The sequence below is a fragment of the Macaca thibetana genome, chromosome 2 (assembly GCF_024542745.1).
Source record: "Macaca thibetana thibetana isolate TM-01 chromosome 2, ASM2454274v1, whole genome shotgun sequence".
NCBI lineage: Eukaryota > Metazoa > Chordata > Mammalia > Primates > Cercopithecidae > Macaca > Macaca thibetana.
This window is the reverse complement of record NC_065579.1, coordinates 100,957,741-100,979,337: the sequence shown is the minus strand read 5'-3', so window position 1 is coordinate 100,979,337 and position 21,597 is coordinate 100,957,741. Positions and strand designations below refer to the sequence as shown.

Sequence of the window (21,597 nt, the reverse complement as noted above, 5' to 3'; positions counted from 1 at the left end):
AGCCTCCCGGGTAGCTGGGACCACAGGCGCATGCCACCACACCTGGCTAATTTTTAAAATTTTTTGTAAAGACGAGGTCTCACTATGTTGGCTAGGCTGGTGTCGAACTCCTGGGCTCAAGCCATCCGCCCGCCCCAGCCTCCCAAAGTTCTGGGATTGCAGGTGTGAGCCACCAAGCCCAGCCACATCTTTTTATTTTCACCTTATTTATGCCACTTTGTTTTTGGTGTGTCTCTAATAAGTAGTATGTGGATGGGTTTTTTTCTACCCAACATGAGGATCTTTTTATTTTAAAAGTAGAATTCTATGCATTCACATTGGTTGTGATAACAGATATGCCTGATCTTTTATTCAGTCATCCTGTTTTGTTTTGTTGATTAGTTGTTTCCCCCAAAGAATTATTTTCTGCAAAGAGAGAAGAGTGATCGCGTTTCTCTTCTCTGAAGTTTCTCTTTTCTTTCTCCTTTCCCTTTCTATGTCTTTCCCCCTGGAGGGAATCTGATTGTACAGATAATAATTTCCTTGATTTTCTACCATATATCTCTAAAATTAGTTTGTTTTGCCTGTTTTTGAATTTCATACAGTACACAGACTGTATCCGACTTCTTTCGGTCAGAATACGGTGATGAGAGTCACCATCTAGTTAGGTGTAGCAGCAGCTCATCCATTCTTACCGCTGCTGAAGATTCTGTGTAGCTGTTGCACCTTGGATGGCAGTTGGGTAGTTTCCAGCTGGGACTCTTCCCAACAGCGCTGCTAGTGAACAATCTCTTGCACCTGTCCTGCTGCATCTGTGCAGTTTCTAGGGCATGAAGCCAGGAGTGGAACGGTGGGTTGTGGGGTAGGCACACTTTCTGCTCTGCTAAATGATTCCAAACAGTCGTTTACAGTGGTTGTGTCAGTTTATCTCCCCAGCAGTGTGTGAACAACCTCGTCACTCCGTGTCTTTGGCAGCACTGGCTGCAGGGTGGAGCAGGAGCTTCCTGCATGGACAGTGTGAGGAGCCTGGGATCCTTGGGAGGGGAGACCTCAGGGGAGTGGTGATGAGGTGTCCCCAGATGTCATTCATTCTGCTGATTCGTGAAGACCCAAGTCTGCAAGCAGCTTCCTCTCAGGAAGCCACCTTCCCAGGTTAAACATACCTAGATTTCCTCAACCCAGGAGCTCTTCTCTTGAAAATACGGACCCTGGGCTGGGCACAGTGGCTCATGCTTGTAATCCATGGAGCTTGAGACCACTCTGGGCAGCACAGTGAGACCTCGTCTCTAAAAAAATTTTAAAAAAATTAGCCAGGCATAATGGTGCATACCTGTGGTCCTAGCTACTCAGGAGGCTGAGGTAGGAGGATTGCTTGAGCCTGGGAGGTGGAGGCTGCAGTGAGCTATGATCTCACCACCATCACACTCCAGTGTGGTGACAAAGTGAGACCCTGTCTGAAAAAAAAAAAAAAAGAAAGAAAAGTAAAGAAAATACAGACCCTGAGGGAAAAAAGAAACCTCCAGTTCCACCTCAATCACATCACATACTACAGGAACTAGTTATCTTCCTCTCAGTGCCTCAGTTTCCACACCTCCAGAGGGGAATGAGAGGGGTTCACAACGAAACCTGGGCTGGGCACTAGGGTGCCTCATGGGCCAGGCACCAGGCACTGTCACAAGCCAAGCATGTCGTGCTGTCACAGGCTCAGAACTATGCACCGGGGGCACCATCAAGGCCAACGCTGGGGTACACTGCAGAGAACTGGGCCCAGGAGGCACTGTCATGGGCCGAGCACCAGGAGTACCGCTCCAGGGAGGTTCCTGACAGCAGCATCACCTTGTGGCCCTGGCAGGGCCTTGCCATGACCACACTGCCTCCTTCTCAGAGTCCTGTGACTGCCACAGCCAGGTAGGTCCCCAACCCTGGGGCAGATGCCTACTCCCCACAGTCATAAACACACAATCCATGAGTTCTAGAATCTTGGCACAGTGGAGGTGCCACACCCCCTCTGCCTCCACATCCCATTAGAAGGAGCATTGAGGAGTAGGTACCAGCTTGCCATGGCCTGTGGGCCGGGGTATCTTCAAGGCCTTACAGCTCCACTTTCTTCTGCCAGATTAGAGAATCAGCCATATATTGAAGGTAAGCTTCAGGGACATGGGACAGAGGCCTGGAGGGTTTGCTGGGAGCCTGTGTCGGGCTGTCCTCATGCCTGAAGGGCCTTGGTGTGTCCATGTCCTGGTGGGTAGTACATCTTCAGCAGACTGAGAATCCAAACGGTGTCAGGGCAGTTCCATTTTCCAGGGTGACCATGAACACAGGAGGGAAGAGCCTTATTAAAAATGGGGGAACACAGTGGGCGCAGTGGCTCATGCCTGTAATCCCAGCACTGTGGGAGGCCAAGGAGGGTGGATCACTTGAGGCCAGGAGTTTGAGACTAGCCTGGCCAACATGGCAAAACCCTGCCTCTACTAAAAGTACAAAAATTACCTGGGCATGGTGGTGCACATCTGTAATCCCAGCTACTCAGGAGGCTGAGGCATAAGAACAGCTTGAACCTGGGAAGTGGAAGTTGCAGTGAGCTGAAATCACACTACTGCACTCCAACCTGGGTGACAAAGTGAGACTCCATCTCAAAAAAAAAAAAAAAAAAAAAAAAAAAAAACAGACTAACACTAACATCCATGGAACGATTGAGTTTGGGAGGCACAGTCATAGGAGACTCCATCTTGCAATGATGAGGAAGTGAGGCTTAGTGCCCAGTCTGTATCAGCCCAGCTGAGACTGAGTGAGGTCGCAACACCCTGGGAGGCGAGCTTCATCAGCATCCCATTTCACAGTGGGAAATTGAGGCTTATAGAGCTTCAGTGGTTTGTGAGTGCTGCAGCCAGAATTCAATACTGTGTTCAATAGACTCTTTGGGGGTGAAAAGAGGATGACATGCAAATTCGTGAAGCATTCCATATTAAAAAAGAAATTAAAATTTTTTTAGAGACAGGGTCTTGCTTTGTCACCCAGGCTGGAATGGAGGGTGCAATCCTAGTTCACTGTAGCCTTGAACTCCTGGGCTCAAGTGATCCTCCTGCCTCAGTCTCCTGAGTAGCTGGGACTACAGGTGTGCACCATCGCACCTGATTAATTTTGCTTTTGTAGAAACAAGATCTCACTGTGTTACTTAGGCTGGCCTTGAACTCCTGGCCTCAAGCCATCCTCCCTCCTGGGCTTTCCAAAGCTCTGTGATTACTGGTGTGACTTTCTCCCTTTCTTGTCCTTTGTGATGTTTAGTTAGTAAGTACTTTTACCAATCCAGACTGGGCCCATTTAAAATCTCCATCTCACACCTGGTTCAGTGCAGCCTGCTCTCTTCTCACCCCTGCTGCTGGGGCCAGTGAGAGTCAAGGAGGGAATGGACACGCATCTCTACTCACTTCCTCACACGGTCACATGGGTGGCCCCTGGAGCAGTGCAGTATGACATTACTGTTCACTGGGGACAGGCAGCCTGGCCAACTAGTGCCCCATCACCAATCCCCGGGCTGGCAGCTCACCCCTGCAGTGATTCTCTCTTCTGTTTCTCTCCCCCAACCATCTGGGTAAACTATGGGCAGGGATGAGTCCTGGCTGATGGCTTATAATAAGCCCAGGAGGAGTTGTCTCATCCTCATTGTTTGGGAACTCTAGAATATGGGGTACCTCCTGCTGACCCTGGCCTTTGGTTGCCCCCCCCATTTTTTTTTTTTTTTTGAGATGGAGTCTGGCTCTGTCACCCAGGCTGGAGTGCAGTGGCATGATCTCGGCTCACTGCAACCTCCACCTCCCAGGTTCAAGTGATTCTTCTACCTCAACTTCCCTAGTAGCTGGGATTACAGGCATGTGCCACCATGCCAGGCTAATTTTTGTAGTTTTAGTAGAGATGGGGTTTCATCATATTGGCCAGGCTGGTCTTGAACTCCTGACCTCAAGTGATCCACCCACCTTGGCCTCCCAAAGTGCTTCTCTATCCATCTTGTTTGCTGGTTATCCTGAGGTACCCCCAAATTCCTGAAGGTCTGGCCCTTGTTGGTGCTCTCCTTGGGTCCTAGAATCTGGGAGGCTTTGTGGGGGCCTGCTTTCCAGGGGGTGCCATCTTGGGGCTCTAGGGTTTTGGCACCTTGCAGGTGGCCATGGGTCAGAGCCATGGGGATTATAGGTGTGAGCCACTGTGCCCGGCTGGTTGCCAGTTTTGAGGCAGTGGAGAAAGCCCCTTCCCACATGTGCATGTGGCAGTAGCTGCTTACGACAGGGCTGGAAGGCGGCTCTCTCTGTCTCAAATCTGCTGTGTCCAGGGGTGTGAGGGCTGCCCTTTGCTGCCTGAGATCCTCTTTCCTCAGGGCCCTGGCTCCGGGCCTGCGGTCAGACCAACGTGTCCTGCAGGGTGGTGAAGGGGAAGCTGGTAGAGGTAGGCAAGTGGCCATGGCAGGTGAGCATCCTGTTCCTGGGCACGTACATCTGCAGTGGCTCCCTCATCCACCACCAGTGGATCCTCACGGCTGCGCACTGCTTGCAGAGGTCAGTCAGTGGGGCCTGGGGACTTTGCTTTCTGGCCTCGGGGGTCCCTGGTGAATCTAGGGATCTGGGAGCAGGGGGCCTGGCTGGGTGGTCCTGAGCTCAGGGCCCGTCTCCTCCCTTACTTATGGCCTTACCATTGGCGACCTGCCTCCTACCCATGGTCCTGCAGATCCAAGGACCCCAACCTGTATACCGTGATGGTGGGAGTCCACCACCTCCCAGAAAACGGCACTCAACTCCCGCTCATTCGCATGACGATTCATAAGGATTTCAGCAATCTTGTGTCTCAGGACATTGCCCTCCTAAAGCTCAGAAACTCCATCTCATGGACCCCCCTCGTCCAGCCCGTCTGCCTCCCTAACATCAAATTCAAGCCATCCATTGGAAGCATGTGCTGGGTAATTGGCTGGGGAACTACAGGGAAAAAAGGTGAGTGAAGGCCGGCAGAGGTTACAAGACACTAGCCTCTTCAGAACACAGCGGGCTCCTTCATTCATTCCTTTATTCACTCATTCACTCAGACAGCAAACATTTCCCGACCTCTTGATACAAAGATAGACCCAGTGCTCCAGTGTAAAAGACGCATGTGGCCTGCATGGACCTCAGTTCCCAAAGTTAAGTTAAATGAAATGCCAAGTGCTTACCCTGCAGCATTGCAGGAAGTGAATTCTTGGTTATTAATGGAGTTCCCATTAACGGCATGAGGGCCATGATCTCAGGACATACTGAGGTATTGAGGCTTCTCTATCCATCTTGTTTGCTGGTTATCCTGAGGTACCCCCAAATTCCTGGAGGTCTGGCCCCTGTCGGTGCTCTCCTTGGGTCCTAGAATCTGGGAGGCTTTGTGGGGGCCTCCTTTCCAGGGGGTGCCATCTTGGGACTCTAGGGTCTTGGCATCTTGCTGGTGGCCATGAGGCAGAGCTCAGCTCTTCACCCTCATAGAACCTGAATTACTGGAGAAATCCCCTCTTGTCCTTTGGTGCCTGGATATCACTCCAAGCCCCCTGGGACACTTTTGTGTAGTCTTTTTTATTTTTTTATTTTATTTATTTATTTTTTTGAGACGGAGTCTCACTCTGTCACCCAGGCTGGAGTGTGGAGTGCAGTGGCGCGATCTTGGCTCACTGCAAGCTCCGCCTCCCAGGTTCATGCCATTCTCCTGCCTCAGCCTCCTGAGTAGCTGGGACTACAGGCATGTGCCACCACGGCTGGCTAATTTTTTTTGTATTTTTAGTAGAGACAGAGTTTCACCGTGTTAGCCAGGATGGTCTCGATCTCCTGACCTCATGATCCGCCTGCCTCGGCCTCCCAAAGTGCTGGGATTACAGGCGCTGAGCCACCGCGCCCGGCCTTGTGTAGTCTTTTTTAATGAGCTGGGCTTTTTCAAAAGTTAGACTGTGGGCTGGGGCCTTTATCAATCACCATCCCAGGAAATGGCCCTCCCTCCTACCTTAGCAAATATGGACAACTGTGATGGAGATGTGCCGAAAAGCTGAGGGGATGACAAGGCTGGCTCTCTGTTTCCTCAGTGACCCCAAGTACTCCCTACAGTCTTCACGAGGTGGCTGTGAGGATCGTGAACAATGACATCTGCAGACAGCGGTACCAATTCCTCTTCTTGAAGGACAAGAAGAGCTTCATCGGGAATGATGTGCTGTGTGCCCGCTCTGAATGGGGCTTGGACACTTGTCAGGTGCGGAGCGTGTGGAGTGGGGCAGGAGAAGGCTTTCATGAGTCATGCATTTTCTTTTCACATGGCACTGGGACCCCTTATGAAAATCTTCTGGTTCTAGATCCTTGAGGCATCACCACAATGTCTTCCACAATGGCTGAACTAATTTACATTCCCACCAACAGTGTAAAAGTGTTCCTATTTCTGCACAGCCTCGCCAGTATCTACTGTTTCTTGACTTTTTAAATACCATTTGATCCAGCAATCCCATTACTGGGTATATACCCAAAGTAATAAAAATCATTCTGCTATAAAGAAACATGCCTGGGAGGCCGAGGTAGACAGATCACGAGGTCAAGAGATGGAGACCAGCCTGGCCAACATGGTGAAACCTTGTCTCTACTAAAAATACAAAAATTAGCTGGGCATGGTGGCGCACATCTGTCGTCCCAGCTACTTGGGAGGCTGAGGCAGGAGAATTGCTTGAACTCAGGAGGTGGAGGTTGCAGTGAGCCGAGATTGTGCTACTGCACTCCAACCTGGGTGACAGAGTGAGACTCTGTCTCAAAACAAAAAACAAACAAAAAACAAAACAAAAAACAAAACAAAAAAACACATGCACACGTATGTTTATTGCAGCACTATTTACAATAGCAAAGACATAGAACCAACCCAAATAGCCATCAGTGATAGACTGGATAAAGAAAATGTAGTACATATACACCATGGAATACTATGCAGCCATAAAAAGAATGAGATTATGTCCTTTGCAGGCACATGGATGAAGCTGGAAGTCATCATCTTCAGCAAACTAACACGGGAACAGAAACCTAACCACTGCATGTTCTCACTCATAAGTGGGAGTTGCACAATGAGAACACATGGACACAGGGAGGGGAACAACACACACCCCGGCCTGTTGGGGGTCGGGGACATGGGGAGGGATAGCATTAGGACAGATACCTAATGCATGTGGGGCTTAAAACCTAGATCATTGGTTGATGGGTGCAGCAAACCACCATGGCACACTATACCTATATAACAAACTTGCATGTTCTGCACATGTATCTGAAACTTAAAGTAAAATAACAAAAGAAAAGAAAATCTCCTTCCCCTGGCCTTCCATTTAGCCTGTAAAATAAGGGTGAAATACTCTTGTCCCTGTCCACAATGAAGGTAGCGATGGCAGTCCTTCTCAGGTTAGTTTACCACTTCTGAGCATCAGCTATGTGCCCAGATGTGGGTCATGTGTGGGCAGAACCTGTTTTGCATAAGTGACATTCATTCTGCAAGCATAGAACGAAGACTTCTGCCACCTGCCACTTGCACCTTCTATTCAACATTGGTTTTGAGATTTATTCATATGGATACATGCAGGTTTTATGCATTAACTGCTCTACAATATTCTCTTTTGTGAGCATGCCACAATTTACCCAAGCTCTTGTTTATTAACATTGAGGGAGTTTCCAATTTTTTCATATCACAAACTCTGCTGCTGCTCTAAGTATTCTCACACACATCTCTCTATGTACATGTTCCACAATTTCTCAGCAAGATGTATCTGCGCAGGAGTGCTAGGTCATAGGCTGTATTTACCTTTATCTTTAATAGTCATGGTCAAATTGTTTTCCAAAGTGATTGTATTAATTTATATTCTTTTTTTTTTTTTTTTTTTTTTTTTGAGACGGAGTCTCGCTGTGTCGCCCAGGCTGGAGTGCAGTGGCGCGATCTCGGCTCACTGCAAGCTCCGCCTCCCGGGTTCACGCCATTCTCCCGCCTCAGCCTCCGAGTAGCTGGGACTACAGGCGCCCCCCACCACGCCCGGCTAGTTTTTTGTATTTTTAGTAGAGACGGGGTTTCACCATGTTAGCCAGGATGGTCTCGATCTCCTGATCTCGTGATCCACCCGCCTCGGCCTCCCAAAGTGCTGGGATTACAGGCTTGAGCCACCGCGCCCGGCCTGTATTAATTTATATTCTAACAACAGTATTTGAGAGTTCGTTGCTCCATTTCTTGCCAGCGTTTGGTACTGTCAGACTATAAAATGTTTTCCATTCCGATGGATGGGAAATAGTACCCGTTGCGGTTGTAGTGTACATGTCCCCAGTTACTAATGTGGTTGTGCAGTTCTTATGCTTATTCACTATTTGTGATTCCTCTTCTATGAATCACTTATTCATATACTTTGGACATTTTACTATTGTTTGCCTTTTTCATTTTTTTATTTTTTAATATTCTGGATACAATTCTGTGTTCATTGTGTATACTGCAAAATCTTCTCCCAGTTTTCCATTTATCTTTTTATTTTGTTTGTACTGTCCTTTGCTGAACAGCAATTTAGGTTTTATTTTAGTCAAATATGTCACGTCTCTGATTTATGCTTTTTGTGTCTTATTTAATCATTCCTTTTCCCAAGGTCATAAAGACATTCTCCTATATTTTTTTCCTCAGAATTTGGAAATTTTGGTTTTCATGTATTGAAACCATGTGGCATTCATTTTAGGAATAGTGTAACATAGGAATCTATTTTTATTTATCTTCTCATGTGGACTACCAATTTTCCTAATGCTATTTACTGAAAAAGTCATTTCCTGCACTAGCTGTCCCTACCTCTCTCATATATCAAGGTTGTGTAAACACAAGGGGTAGATTTTTCAGTTGGACACTTACATAATTTATTTTTGTTCTTCCTTCTCAATACAAATTTTTGAGGCTACATATTTCCCTCTGAATATGGCTTTAGTTTCATGCCACAATATTTTATAAAATTTCTATTTTGATTTTATTTTGACCTGTGCATGGTTTTTTGTTATTGATTTCCACCTCAGTTTCCTTGTCTTAAAATTAGTTCTAAAGTGGTATCAATTATATGGAATATGCTGAGAAGGTTTACTCTTTCTAGTTTTGTGTTGAAAGCATTTAAGATCATAAAATCACTTTTGATTTGAACTTTGTATTCATTTCTTAAATTTTCACTGTTGTGATTCCATCATCACTAGTTTATTTTAAAATATGTTCTGTGATTTTGAAAAAAATGCTATAAGATTTTGTTTAAAAAGTAATACATACGTGCAAAATTAGAAAATGAGACTGTCCTATAATCAAATTACCTAGGAATTTCTACACTAAGTTGTTTGGTTTATATTCCTAACACTTCTTTCTATACATATAAAATTCTACATTAGCTTTTTTTTTTTTTTGGTTTTGATTTTTTTTTCTTTTTTTTTGAGACTGAGTTTTGCCTTTGTTGCCCAGGATGGAGTGCAATGGCGTGATCTTGGCTCACTGCACTTCCACCTCCCGGGTTCAAGTGATTCTCCTGCCTCAGCCTCCCAAGTAGCTTGGATTACAGGCATGCGCCACCAAGCCCAGCTAATTTGTATTTTTGGTAGAGATAGGGTTTCACCATGTTGGTCAGGCTGGTCTCAAACTCCTGACCTCAGGTGATCCACCCACCTCGGCCTCCAAAAGTGCTGGGATTACAGGTGTGAGCCACCGCGGCCGGCCTCTGGTTTTGATTTTTAATAAAGGACTGTTACATAATTTTATTCTCCAACTTTTAAATTTTTACTTAAAAGATATCTTGGACTCCTTTCTATGTCTATACATATAAATGTGTTCCATCTTCCTTAACTGATGAATAATAATTTTCTCATATGGCTATGCCACAATCTACTTAACCATTCTTCTATTGACAGATATTTGAGCTCGTTTCAATATTTTTTTTACTATGCCAGAATAAAAAAATTGAATACTTTTTCACATTTGTTCAAACATTTATCTACAATAAATTTTTAGAAGTGTAATTACAAAATCAGTTGTATATATATTTAAAATTTCAATAGATATTTGCAAATTAGCCTCCCAAAGATTTAATCCATTTATATTAACACCAACAGTAGATAAATGACTTTTCTTGCATCATCACCAGAATTAAGTATTATTTTTATTTTAACTTTTGTCCTTTTGGTAGACTAAAACTTATATCATGTTTTTGTTTTAATTTTATGACATTGAGAAATTCTGTAAATTGCTTGTGTAATAGGATAAGTAGGAAGTTTCAATAAAGATATCAAAATATAGTATCAGAATTCAAAGAGAGTTGTGTGACTGATACTCGGCTACATGTCTGTATCAAAGGGTCCAGAGGGTAGGGTTGGAGGTGATTTTGGGAGGAGAATTTCTCTGGAGAGAACTGCATCTATGAGCTCACCTTTCTCCCTTTAACAGGACAAGGATGAGCAGGCTGGAGGTGCCTGTTCCACACTGCAAGTCTACTGGGAGTGGTACCTGCAGGATCACTCAGAAAGCCTGATGTGTACCCCTCAAGGGAAGGGGACAGTCAGCTCTAAATCCGTCCAGGCTCAGGGAGCTCACAGTGGCCTGGAGGGGAGAGTTGTGGGGAGGTTAAGACAGTTTTTTCACCCTCACTCTGCTGCTGTTACCCTGGCAGGTTAGGAAGATCAGGTTAGTAAGATGAGGGTAGGAGGAGTGGAAGCTAGAGGGAGGGAAGCCTCCTACTTGCCAAAGCCCTGATGCCAATGGGGAGAAGTTTTACTTTAAATCAAGTCTAACGTTGTGATTATTACATGGAAATGAATATTCTGATTTCTGAAGTGAGACGTTCATATGACACTTGGTATAATCATGGCAATTGCGATTACGTGAACCACAGTAGGCAAAATGTTCAGGTTCTGCCCAAGGTTTTACCCGGGGTCAAGGAAAAAACTCACCTTCTAAATCAATTTTAAAAGAACAAAGGAAGTCCAAATAAAATGCTTGCTTCTTTTAGTGTACCATTTACACTTTTCCATGTCCTTTGCCCATGTTCGTTTATTAAACTACTTTTGTTTTTGTTGATTTATAAAAACTCTGGATATTCTGTTCTGTAGTAACTGGTGGTAAAGGAGCATTATGCCTTTTTCAGCTTAATTTCTAATGGCTCACAAGCATTTATATATACATGTATATGTATATATACATTTGGAGACATAACATAAAACATATGGTAAAACATCAAAATTAGTGAATCTGGGTAAAATATTATACTTGCAACTTTTCTGAAAGTCTTAAATTATTTCAGAATACAAATTTACCCCAAAACTTTGGGTACTGGAAGTTGTAACCGATTGTAAAATGCTTTACAATATTTTACCCTATTTGTACCTCATTTACCCTTTTTTCTGGTGTAGGTTTTTTTTTTTTCCCGTAAGGTTATGTAAAATTTTTATGTGTTTATATCTATCATTATTTTCCTCCATGATTTTAGGGTTTTTTTTTTTTTTTTTTTTTCCTATCCTGGCCGGGTGCAGTGGCTCACGCCCGTAATCCCAGCACTTTGGGAGGCCGAGGTGGGCGGATCACGAGGTCGGGAGACCGAGACCATCCTGGCTAACACGGTGAAACCCCGTCTCTACCAAAAACACACACACACACACAAAAAATTAACCGGGAGTGTTGGCTGACGCCTGTAGTCGCAGCTACTCAGGAGGCTGAGGCAGGAGAATGGCGTGAACCCGGGAGGCGGAGCTTGCAGTGAGCCGAGATCACGCCACTGCACTCCAGCCTGGGCGACAGAGCAAGACTCAAACAACAACAACAACAACAACAACAACAACAACAAAATACCTTTCATATCCTAAGATTATTAAATTATTTACTCATCATTTTCTATTTCTTTTCTTTAAATACTTTAAATTTTTTTTCACCTGGATGATTGAGAGAGGAAATTCAGTATTATTTTTCTCCAAATGGGTAGCCTGTTACATAAAAATATTTTGTTGAATACTTGTTTTTTTTTTTTTTTGCTATGAATCAGAAATGCTCCCTTTATCATATTCTAAATTCCCACCGTATTTTGGTGTCTTCCTACCATTTACATCTCTATGCTACCACCACTCTGAAAATTATTGTAGCTTTAGAATTCTTTTTTATGTGGTAATGCAAGTTCTCTTTCATTCTCCATCTTTTAAAGAATTTACCTGCTGTTCTCCCACGTTCCTTTCCACAGTTTTAGAATAAAGTTGTCCAAAAGAAAATCACATGGGGGTTTTGGTGGAAATTAATAGATCCTTTTAGGGAAATAAAGACTTTTTATTTTGCACTATTTCTTTATGTCTGTAGAGCAGGAGTTTGTAGCTTTCTCCATGTAGTTACTGCATGCTGCTTCCTGAGTCTATTCCTAAACATTATATATTATGTCCTTATTGTGAGTGGTGTGTGTATATATATATATTTAATGAATTAATTATTTTCAGACAGAATCTCGCTCTGTGGCCCCAGGCTACAGTGCAGTGGCACGATCTCAGCTCACCGCAACCTCCGACTCCCGGGTTCAAGCGACTCTCCTGTCGCAGTCTCCCGAGTACCTGGGATTACAGATGTGTGCCGCCATGCCCAGCTAATTTTCGGTATTTTTAATAGAGACAGAGTTCCACCATGTTGGTCAGGCTGGTCTCGAACTCCTGACCTCAGGTAATCCGCCCTCCTCAGCCTCCCAAAGTGTTGGGATTACAGGCATGAGCCACTGTGCCCAGCCTGGTATATTTTCTTTTGTTGTATTTTCTGTTTTTTATTTTAGATTTTTGTGTATTTACTTTGTAATAAGCAACCTTCCTGGACCTAGCTGATTCTCTTCAATTGAGTGGGCCACAGACATACCACCTGCCAATGTGTATGTGCATGGCATGAGGAATCTGTTCAGGGAACTGACTGCAAATTGAGGTAGAGCATACGGTCAGAAAACACATTTATAAAGCTGAGTGTTCTTTCCTAAAATAAAATCCTGTAAGTCTTCCTCATTTCTTTTTCTTGTGTAATTGCAAATGTTCAGAACCACATTCCCACAAGACAGTGTGTCATTCAGTTTTAGACGTATCTCTTGTAAACAACACAAAGCTGGCTGCTACTATTTTTCAACACATCTGAGAGATTGTTCTTTAATCTATTTACCAAGAAGATTGGGGATTTTTTTTTTTTTGTTCCCTCACCTTACATTTTGGTTTGATTTTTTTTTCTTCACTCTACTTTTATCCTCTAGCGGTTTAGAAGTTATGTATGTACATTTCCTTCTGCTATTGGTCACCTCGTATTTTCCACATATATATTTAAAATTGAATTATCACGTAGTTAATCAGTGTCTACAGCCTCCTTAGCAGGGGGCCAGAGACTTCCTGCATTTTCGCTTTCTTCATTTCCATCCTCCAGACTCCTCCTCTTGTTGAAGACATCTGGGAGTTCATCTTGCTTGACTCTTTTATTATATCTAAGAATTTTTAGTGGACTCTTGGGCTTTCTAGGCCTACGCTCATATGACTTGTAATTAGTAATGATTTCACCTCTTTCTCTTTTGTGTTTTCCTTTTTTCATTGTTTTGAGTCCCCCTCTCTCCCCAAAACAACCTAGAGTCATAGCTGTGTTTTCTCTTGCTGCCCACATTCATGGAAGTGCTTCTTACACTTTACCCTGAAGCATGCCATGGTGCCAATTTGGCCTGTCATCTGTTGAGGGGAGAGTCATTCCTTTCTGTTTGGCCATGGCATTTGATTTCAGGAAAGAACGTTCTCCTTTATACATGTGTTTTCTGACTCTGCTCTCAGGATGCCGAGTCCGTTCCCTGAACAGATTCCTCGCGTCCATGCGCCCTGCATTCCAAGATCATTCCTCCCTGCTTATGGTGTACTTTTGTTTCATTCATCTGTTGGATTCAGATTCCTAATATCTTTTTGTGGAGCATGCTTTCATTTATTTATTCATTCAACAGACACCGTATGCTGGGCTCTGGGCCAGACATGGATAACACTGAGTTTAAGAAAGGTCTGGGCCCCGGGGAACAAATAGTACCACGTGGCACAGTCCACACAGCACAATGCACATAACCTTTTTACTTTTTCCTCCAGTGACACTGGGCTCCACTTTAAGGTATGTAGAGAAAGGCACCCCTTTGTCAAGTGATAGTATCAGGACGATGCTTCACTTGAAAAATATTTGTTCATGTTCTGGAACATTTGAAATAACACAAATTATCTCCTCCTTGAACGCTGGATAGCAGTTGCCTATGAAACCACACAGGCCCGTTTTCCTTTGAGTGGTTGCTCTCGGGGAATATTTTAAGTTGTTTTGCCCATAGTTATTGGACTTGTCGGGCTTTCTGTCACTCTTTAAATTTGTTTAAATGATTTCTGTTTCATAGAAAAAGGTCGTTTCATCCAGAGTGTAAATCCACAAAGAGGAAATTGTCAACAGTCTTGAGATTCTGAGAAAGTATATTTTCCCTGGATGTGTTCTAGTTTCTTTTCTACTCAAACCATGAAGTGTTTCCATTTTTCCTTCTCTTTCTGTTTTTCTTGGTAAGAGTCACAAAGTGCTTATCTGTTTTGTTGTTCTTATTGTTGTTTTGTTTGAAACAGGGTCTCACTCTGTTGCCCAGGCTAGAGTGCAGTGCTGTGATCGTAGCTCACTGTTACCTTGAACTCACGGCCTCAAACGATCCTTCTGCCTCAGCCTCCTGAGAAGCTGGGACTACAGGCGTGTGCCACTATGCCCAGCTAGTTTTTAAAATTTTCTGTAGAGACAGGATTTCACTGTTTTGCCCAGGCTGGTCTGGAACTCCTGAGCTCAAGTAATCCTCCTACCTAAGTCTCCCAAAGTGCTGGGATTACAGACGTGAGCCACTGTGCCCAGCCTTGTTGTTTTTTAAGAATAAGCTATTGATTTTTATTTCTCAAGTCTATGATTTTTCTGCTTTGTAACACATGAGCTGTCTTCTTTTTGTCTTTATTAGTTGCTTTTCAAGTGTCTTGAGCTGAATGTGTAGTGATAATTGATGATAATAACAAATAATTTATTTTTATTCTCTCTTGTTTGATATTAAAAGTACTTTAGACCATGACAATCTGTGTGCAGGTTAGGCCGACATCCTGTGCAATACGTGACGTTCTCATTACTCTACATTCTAATTGTAGATTTTGTTTTTACTTTAACGTTTTGAAAGTTATTTTTTCTGTTGATGGAGTGACTCACATTTTGTTTCTGAACTCTGGTTTTATTTCACTGAGGTGAGAGAATGCTTACCTACAGTGGATCTCTCTCTCTCTTCTTCTCTCATGTTCTTGCTTTCTGTGGGCCCCTACAGTCCCATCAGTCCTATCTCAGGCAAGGGTCCTCACGCTATCATTGCTGGTGTGATTATCCCCGGCTTCATTTTCTCCTTCATCTTCCATTTGCCCTCCTCCGCAAAGGAACATCAATTCAAATCTGTCTAATATGTGTAATTAGGCCAGGCGCGGTGGCTCACACCTGTAATCCCAGCACTTTGTGAGGCCAAGGTGGGTGGATCACCTGAGGTCAGGAGTTTGAGACCAGCTTGGCCAACATGGCAAAACCCCATCTCTACTAAAAATACAAAAATTAGCTGGGAGTGGTGGCAGGAGGCTGTAATCCCAGTTACTCGGGAGGCTGAGGCAGGAGAATCGCTTGAACCCAGGAGGTGGAGGTTGCAGTGAGCCGAGATCATGCCACTGCACTCCAGCCTGTGTGACAGAGCAAGACTCTATCTCAAATAATCATAATCATAATCATAATAAAGTGTAATTAAAGATATCTGTGTCTTTGAAGAATGCATAGTGTTGCTGTGTGTGTTTTAGTTGGTATAAATTATATTGTGCTGCATATCTCCTCCTGTAATTGTTTACTAAGGCATCTGAATTTGTTAAGGTATTCACATTAAATGGTTTTATTCTTTCAAATAATTGCCCCCACATATCCTATGTCCTTCCTTCCCCAAATGTCATTTTGGGCAGAGTTCATAATTTTTAGTCACTTTCAGTTATGAAATGCCTTGTCCCATTAAAAGTTTTTATTTAAATTTAAACTTCACTTCAGGAGCCCCCCATCCCCCAATCTCTGGTGCTCCTGAGGATGGGGTTCCCTGCCCTGCCAGGAGATCAGGAAGCTGGCCTGGCCTAATCTCCATGGTGAGGCCATGGAAGCCTCACATCTCCCCGCAACTCACTCTGCTTGTCATTTTCAAGAGTTCCTTAGATATGTTCAATATTGACCTCTGGTTGGTTTTGGATAGAGCCCTATCTTAATTCCTCAATCTTCAGTGAGATTTGCTATCCTTTACTGAACGGATAACCTTAGTTTTGGTGTAATCAAGCCTAACACATTTCTTCAGGTTTGTGAGTTTTGTTTTTTGTTTTTTTTTGAGACAGAGTCTTGCTCTGTTACCCAGGCTAGAGTGCAGTGGCGTGATATGGTTCACTGCAGCCTCAACCTGGGCTCAAGCGATCCTCCTACCTCAGCCTCTTGAGTAGCTAGTTTTTAAATTTTTTGTAGTCATGGGGTGTCACTATGTTGCCTAGCCTGATCTTGAACTCCTGGGCTCAAGCAGTCCTCCCACCCCAGCCTCCCAAAGCGGTGGGATTACCCCTGTGAGCTACTGCACCCAGCGGTTTGTGGGTTTTGAATCTTATTTTTAAAAATATGCTTCATCCCAAGTCATAAAAACATGGTCCTATATGCATTTTGGTTTCGGTTTTATTTTTTATTTTAGAGACAGGGTCTGGCTCTGTTGTCCAGGCTGGAGGGCAGTGGCATGATCATGGCTCACTACAGCCTGGAAATCCTGGGCTCAAGCGATCCTCCCGCCTTAGCCTCCAGAGTAGCAGGGACTAAGGTATGTGCCACCATGCCTGGCTAATTTTATTTTTGTGAAGACAGAGTCTCACTATGTTGACCAGGCTGGTCTTGAACTCCTGGGCTCGAGTGATCCTCCTACCTTAGCCTCCCAGAGTGTTGGGGTTACAGGTGTGAGCCACTGTGCTGGTCCTATATGTTTTAATTGGCTTTATCATTTTTACTTTTCACATTCAGAGTTTTAATTCCTCTGAAGTTTTGTTACAGTAGGATACAACTTCCTTTCTCCTTCTGGTGAGCCAATGTTGCCACCATCTACTGCAGAGCCCTCATTTCCTGCAGACATGATGCTTTGTATAAAGTGTGTCAAGTGTCCTCCTGGAGAGGCATCAGGTTACAGGCTCTCCACCGCCCCCACTGGGCTATTTTTTTGTTTCCATGCCAGTACCCCACTATTTCTATAATTATAGCTTTCTCATCTTTAATTATATTTCTATAATTATAGCTTTAAAATATGTGTAACTATCTGGTAGGTCAAATCTGCCCCCAACCTGACTCTCCAATTTTCTCTCCTTTCTCAAAACCATCCTAGAATTTAAGGACTATTATTCTTCAATATCAATTTTAGAATCAGATTGTCAAGTTCCTGAGAAAACCCTGCTGGCTTTTTAATTGGAATTGCTTTGAGAGATTAATGTAAGGAGAATTGACATTGTTATGATTTTTAATTGCTTTTACTCTGTATTGAATAGACAAAAGGATATTTATAAAACATATATGGAGAATAAAGAATAACATTAGCAACATCCATGTACCCACCAGCAAACCTAAGAAAGTGTGCCCTCACAGGCATGTTAAAGCATCCCCGTGGTCATTCCTGTATCTCAAGCCTCAAAGGCTCTGCCTGCTCCCATTTATTTTGCTGGCTGACATTTGCTCATGGTGCCTCAACTTCCTTGTGTGGTGTGCAATGTTTTGAGTAGTGAGGACATGCTCTTTAGAGTGTTAATTGTAGGACTACTCTAAGGTGTGGCTTGAAAGATAGGTTCCTCCAGACAGAATCCACATTTGCTTCAGCCAGGTGCCTGCAGGTATGACCAACCCAGCATCACTTTATTTATTTACTTATTTTTAACTTTTAAGTTCAGGGGTACAAGTGCAGGTTTGTTACACAGGTAAACTTGTGTCATAGGGTTTGTGTGCAGATTATTTCATCACCCAAGTTTTGAGTCTAGTACCTATTAGTTGTTTTTCTTGATCCTCTCCCTCCTATTACCCTCCCCCGTCAAGTAGGCTCCAGTGTCTGTTCCCTTCTTTGTGTTTATGAGTTATCATTTAGCTCCACTTATAAGTGAGAATATGCGGTGTTTGGTTTTCTGTTCCTGCGTTAGGTTGCCAAGGATAATGGCCTCCAGCTCCAACCACGTCCCTGCAAAGGACATGATTGTGTTCTTTTTTTTTTATGGCTGCATAGTATTCCATGGTGTATATGTACCACATGTTCTTTATCCAGTCTATCATTGATGGGTATTTAGGCTAATTCCATGTCTTTGCTATTGTGAATATCCTAGCACCACTTTAAACCACATCCATCCTTGGCTCAGATTTTTTGAACCACCCAGTGTGAAGTCATGTTGTGAGTTCATACGAGAGTGTTTCCAGTTCACCCTCACTCTGAGGGTGTGGTCATTTTTTGAAGGTATAACTTTTCGTAGGGTATCTACTCTGAGGCTCCTCCCCTTAGTTAGGCCCTGGGTTTTTGTCCTTTGTCTCCTGAACCCATGAACAAGGCTATGAAAACTGAAGCTCAGTTTTGCTGGGTTTGACAAAGGGCCTTGGGACAAAAGCTGTCTTCTGGGCTCTACTGACATCTCTATATTCTAACCCTCATTTCGGTTTTGGACTCTGAAGAGTCTTTATTTTCTTGCTAGCTTACCCATGCATTTAAAATCATAATTTAAAAAAACCCCTCACATTTGTAGGTATCTTTAGCAATAAAGTTGGTTAGGGTATCTTGTCTTCCATACTGCAGGAAGCCAAATGCTTAGAATTGACATTTTCACATTGTTTTAAGTTGTCTCAGCTTTGAACAACAGTACATGTGTACACTGATGTAGGTTTTTTTATGTTCTTAGGCCCAGTTTGTTACTTTTTCCCTTAAGTGTCTTTTGCATTCTTCATTAGATTATGTCCTGTAAATCTTGGTGTTCATTACGTTTTAAAAATAAATACATTTGGGTGGTTTTTCTGATTTATAAAATTTTCCAACATTACAGAAGAGTGTAAAGAAAGTTTTAAAAAACCATAAGAAACCCACTATCAGCAGAAATAACGCTATGACCTTTTGATATATGTCATTGTAAACAGTATTCTTATCTGTAAACCCATGTCTGCACAAAAAGAGGAGAATGGGTTTGCATTTCAAACAGCTCACTCCGCAAGCAGGATTTCAGGAAAGAAAAAGACCAAAGGCAACGCCTTGGAGGCGCACCAGGATTTAAGGGGAAGGCAGAGGAGGGGATGGGGAGTTAGGGTCAGAGTTAGCAGGAAAATGAAGACAGAGGCTGGTGTGGTCCGGTGCAGAGCTTATGTGTCACAGAGCTCATCCTGAAGGGCGGGCTCAGGTCAGGGATGCCCTCCTGCTGCCATCCTTATGCCCTTCCTCCTTTTCTCTACAGGTTGACTCTGGCAGCTCCCTTGTCTGCCAAATGAACAAGACCTGGATTCAGATAGGAGTGGTGAGCTGGAGCTTTAGCTGTGGCCGGCGCCACTTCCCAGGTATCTACACCAGCACCGCCCACTTCACCCAATGGATCAGTACTGAGGTCGCTGACATGAGGTTCATCAGTAGGGCTGGCCCTGCCTTCCCGTGCCCAGTTTTCCTCACTGGCTACATTCTGCTGGGCTCCTTGGGCTCCCTGTGGCTCCTGTGAGCAGTGTTTCAAGGACAGTCCCTCCTGGAGGCTGCTTCTCCCTCCCCTCTGTTCTACCCTCAGAAGTGGAAATGAGAGGTTGCACAGGATGGCAGGGCAGAGTGAGGGGGAGGGTCTAAGAGCCACTGTTACTTTCTGTTGTTCAATGAAGATGCTTTTGAACTTTGAGCCACTCAAGTGATCATCTTTCTTCCTGACTTCAGTCAGAGCCCTTCACAACCTTCCTAACCCCCAAGCAGTCCTGGCTGTTCTCTCAAGCTCAGCCTTCTCTGATAGCTTTATGCCATGTCTGTCTTGTGCTTGTTGTGTGACCCTGGGAGACTGTTCCCCTCCCTCTTCTTCCAAATGTGGGACTGCAGCCCCTTCTTAGTCATCCCAGCACTCCAGCAATCCCCAGGTCCCCATGACCCTCCCCTGGGTATGTGACAGACACTTTCCCTCAGGCCTTCCTGCAAGGCCTGGCCTCTTCCCAAGTAACTCACCATGGTCAGATCACAGACCCAGACCCAGAATCATGGACCATGTTCTAGAACCCACTAGCCTCTCCTAACCCCTCATATCCTTCTATGGGTCTACAGAGCCTGACCAATTCTTCCTCCCTCTCTGACAGAGGTAGGTGATATGGGGACAGGGCAGAGTGCCTGCCTGGGTGATGAATGTGTGAGGTGACTGCGCCTTGAGCTCCCGAGCTGCCTTGATGACTTCCATTAGACTCTGCAGTGCAAGCAAGGCTGGCTGGAGGTGGCCAGGCTGAGGACAGAGCCCTGCCCCTGTGTGAGGAATGGGGGGCTGTTCAGACCTGGTGGTCCTCAGGTGCAGAGCAATCAGCTTCCCCTATCTCTCAGGGCACCTGAAGGGTGTGATTTACTGTCTTTTCAGATATTGGAGCATGGAGTGTCCAGCTCAAGGGTGTATCCCAAGACCACAAGCCCTGACACATGTTAGAATATCCTGGCCTGATTTAACTTTCACCTTATCTTAGAAAAAATTATTTTCTTGTAGAGATGGGGGTGCTATATTGCCCAGGCTGGACTCGAACTCCTGGGCTCAAGTAATCCTCCTGCCTCAGCTTCCTGAGTAGCTGAGAATAGCTGGGACCGGGGTATGCTACAATGCTGGATCACCTTATCTTCTATAAGGCTAGAATTGTCCAACAGCTCTGAGTCCCCCACGTGACTTTTTAAATGTATTACCCTCCTGCGTCACTGAACCATCAGTGTGTTCCCCAAATTGTAACGTGCAAAGTGACCTCCTCATCCCACAGTGTCGCAATGGTAAGCACCAGTGTTCCTCTGTAGAGGGACCCTTCGCCTACGCTCTTTCCTAAGCAGATGGATCTGTGGGGCAAGGGCGTCTGCTGAATGGTGTGGGGGTGGGGTGTAGTTACTTAGAATGAAGCACTCTTTCAGAATCGTTATTTAAAACACATCTATCTGCTTGATTTCAGTTCCTTGGGCAAAGCCCCACTGGAGGGGCTGGAGGGAAAGTAGGGTCACTTGGAGATCCTGGATGCCAGCCCCTGAGGTTTGGTCTTCATCTCACTGCGGGAGGGGTAACGCCATGAGCCAGTCCAGGGCAATGGGCTGCAGGGGTGAGGAGGTCTGAGAATCTGCGGAGATTAAGTTGAGGGACTCCAGGAGACTGCTTGGACCCCCGGAGTGAGGAGAGGGAGGGGCCAAGGAGGGAGGTCAGCTGGGGCGTACCCAGCCCGGGAAGCATAAGGGAAGGCTGTCACTAGGGGCGCCCTTGCGGGTCAGACACCAGGAGCGCCGTGGCGGGTGGCCCCTGGGGGGCGCCAAGCAGGCGGGGCACTAGGAGCATCCCTACC

General features: G+C 44.7%; 1 protein-coding gene across 1 annotated transcript; it reads left to right on the top strand.

Moving 5' to 3' along the window:
- Positions 1–794: 794 nt before the first annotated feature.
- LOC126948596 (putative serine protease 46) lies at positions 795–21,473 on the top strand. Its single transcript, XM_050780586.1, has 5 exons — positions 795–2,121; positions 4,349–4,526; positions 4,696–4,955; positions 6,056–6,219; positions 19,515–21,473. Exons 1-5 carry the CDS (start codon positions 2,040–2,042, stop codon positions 19,767–19,769), a joined length of 939 nt encoding a protein of 312 aa, XP_050636543.1. The 5' UTR covers positions 795–2,039; the 3' UTR covers positions 19,770–21,473.
- The last annotated feature ends 124 nt before the right edge of the window (positions 21,474–21,597 follow it).